We start from the raw sequence: 2178 nt of genomic DNA, 5'->3' as shown, positions 1-2178 counted from the left end.
ATGTAGATCAGAACAAAGAGAGCGATTCTTATACATAGGGGTCAAGAGAAATTCTACTTTTGATCAACGTCCTTCAATATAGCACTATCACACCGCGAATCCCTCATTTTCAGTCTTTAACCTCACAAAATCTAACAACAAATCCACCCGTCCCATGTTTATCTCTATAAATATCCAAATTGCAGTTCAGATAAATAGCACTTTCTAAAATAGGATTACTAAATTACTGTAGTGAATGTGAGATGAAAACGACAAGGTTCCTAGTCGGAGTATGATATCATCTTCTGAACTTTTACCTTTCTTTTTGTATTAGAATATAAGTTTTACCTTTGTTTATGAGTTTTGAGTTTGATATGGTTTTTCAGTTGGAGGTGGAAGGTTCCCAGAAACAGGAGGTTAAGTGCAGAAACGTGCGGCTTTCTTCTTGTTTTCTCCGGCATTTCATTTCCCAACATATTCCTTCATGTCAGGAATACGATATGATATAATCTTTACTTGAATGAACTTGTGCCTGCGACTTTCTGGGTTTTCTGTCTTTGGGTGATCCCTGATCGGTTTTGCTGACTTTTTCTCATCTGGGTTTTCTTTGCTGCTGGATTTCAATGAGGTAATGGTTGCTCATTTCACAAGTATCTTGGTCTTTTCTTTATGTGATTGGCTGTTGATGTAAAGGTTGCCCATTTCAGAAGTATCTTGGTCTTTTCTTTATATTCTGGTTGTTGATGTTAGTTAACGTTTCTCGGGATGCATGGAATTTGAGTATAGTTATGGTGTCTTCTTTTCAGGGTTAATGAATGGTGAATTTGGAATCGTGCTCTTTTCTAGTAAAGGAATAATGGGTCTGTTTCAATTTGGTGAATGATTTTGATTTGGTTTTTGGATCTAACATCTTGGATATATTGATTTGGGGGAAATCTGGTTTGAGTTGGCCAAGTTTGAGATTGGTTATGTTATTGAATTGAAAGCATACAGTTTTTATGTTGGAAAGCCTGCAATTCATTGTATTTGATTGATATTTCATATGATTGATTGAGAAGAGTTCAATATATATTTCAAAATCAATTTAGTGCTGGAGGTGAATATATAAGAATAGTATATAGATTAATGGAGCTTGCTGATGAGCTACAAACCAATGGAGAGGGAGAGGAAATGGATAGAGAGCCCTTGCAAGAGCTTCCTCGCAGGGAGCCTCATCTCTACCGGAACCACTTTGGAGGCACGGTGAGGAGGAAAGCCTATATTTTTGATGGGCATGGGGACTTTTACAATAAGGAATGGGATCTTACAGAGGGTAGAGGAAATGAGTTTTGTTGGTATCATGTAGAGCTTCCAAAAGGACCTCAGAAACTTTCTCAATCTGCACAACAACTCATTGGTGTTCTTTGCCCGCCTTTGAAACTCCAGGACATTCTCTCGCTTGTCAGCAATGGACCCTTTTGTGGACATGTCGATGGGGCTCTTGTATTCAGAGTCAACTCCCCAGGCCCTCCTGCCAGTGATTTCACATTCAGAATTGCTGCAAGAATTACTGAACACTCGGTGATTACTGTGTCTTTAGGCCGTGTCCCCAGATTGGGTTTCTCGCCAGTAGGCGAGTCTCTTCTCTCGGAGATTCCTAGTGTGGAGAGTCCCACTAACCTTAGAGGAGAGCAGAAGGAAAGGGATGGGATTGTGATAAGGGAGCATGTTCTTGAGTTCTTACTGACAATGAATCATTCTGAAGAGGCTGATAATCCCGTGCCAAAATCTGTCTCCAATCTTGTGGTTCATATTATTGACACGCATGTTGATCACCTCCAAGATGTTGTTACTAAACTTGAAATAGAATTGGATTCCGTTGAGCTTGAGCTGGATAAAGGTAAGCTCCACTTTATACATTTAAGCTGCCTTCCTTTATCTTTTTTGAACATATTTCTCCCTATTTGTTGTGTATCACAGATATATTTGCTTTTCAGAAAATTTGCTTCTGATATTCTAGCTTAATAGAGATATTGTACTTCGTAAGGAATTCTAAGGAGCTGAAGGCTTTATTGTCCTTATATAATTGATATAAGGCTTTATTGTCCTCTGTAAGTAACAAAATCGTTACATGACTTTAAATCAGTTAAGTAACAAAATCACTGGGGAAGAGAGAGAGAGAGGAGGGAAGGAGAGAGAGAGAGAGGAGGGAGGGGAGGG

The 2178-nt window shown here is 39.0% G+C and overlaps 1 protein-coding gene across 1 annotated transcript in view; it reads left to right on the top strand.

Moving 5' to 3' along the window:
- The first annotated feature begins 413 nt into the window (after window positions 1-413).
- Window positions 414-2178, top strand: part of LOC101296820 — a 4964-nt gene continuing 3199 nt past the window's right edge. Inside the window, exons 1-2 of the mRNA XM_004289772.1 lie at window positions 414-607; window positions 786-1858. Of these exons, the coding sequence (XP_004289820.1) occupies window positions 1105-1858 (754 nt within the window). The 5' untranslated portion in view covers window positions 414-607; window positions 786-1104. The remainder of the gene's footprint in view (window positions 608-785; window positions 1859-2178) is intronic.

The sequence above is a fragment of the Fragaria vesca genome, linkage group LG2 (genome assembly GCF_000184155.1).
Source record: "Fragaria vesca subsp. vesca linkage group LG2, FraVesHawaii_1.0, whole genome shotgun sequence".
NCBI lineage: Eukaryota > Viridiplantae > Streptophyta > Magnoliopsida > Rosales > Rosaceae > Fragaria > Fragaria vesca.
Note: the sequence above shows the minus strand (reverse complement) of the source record. Positions and strands in the feature narration are given on the sequence as shown.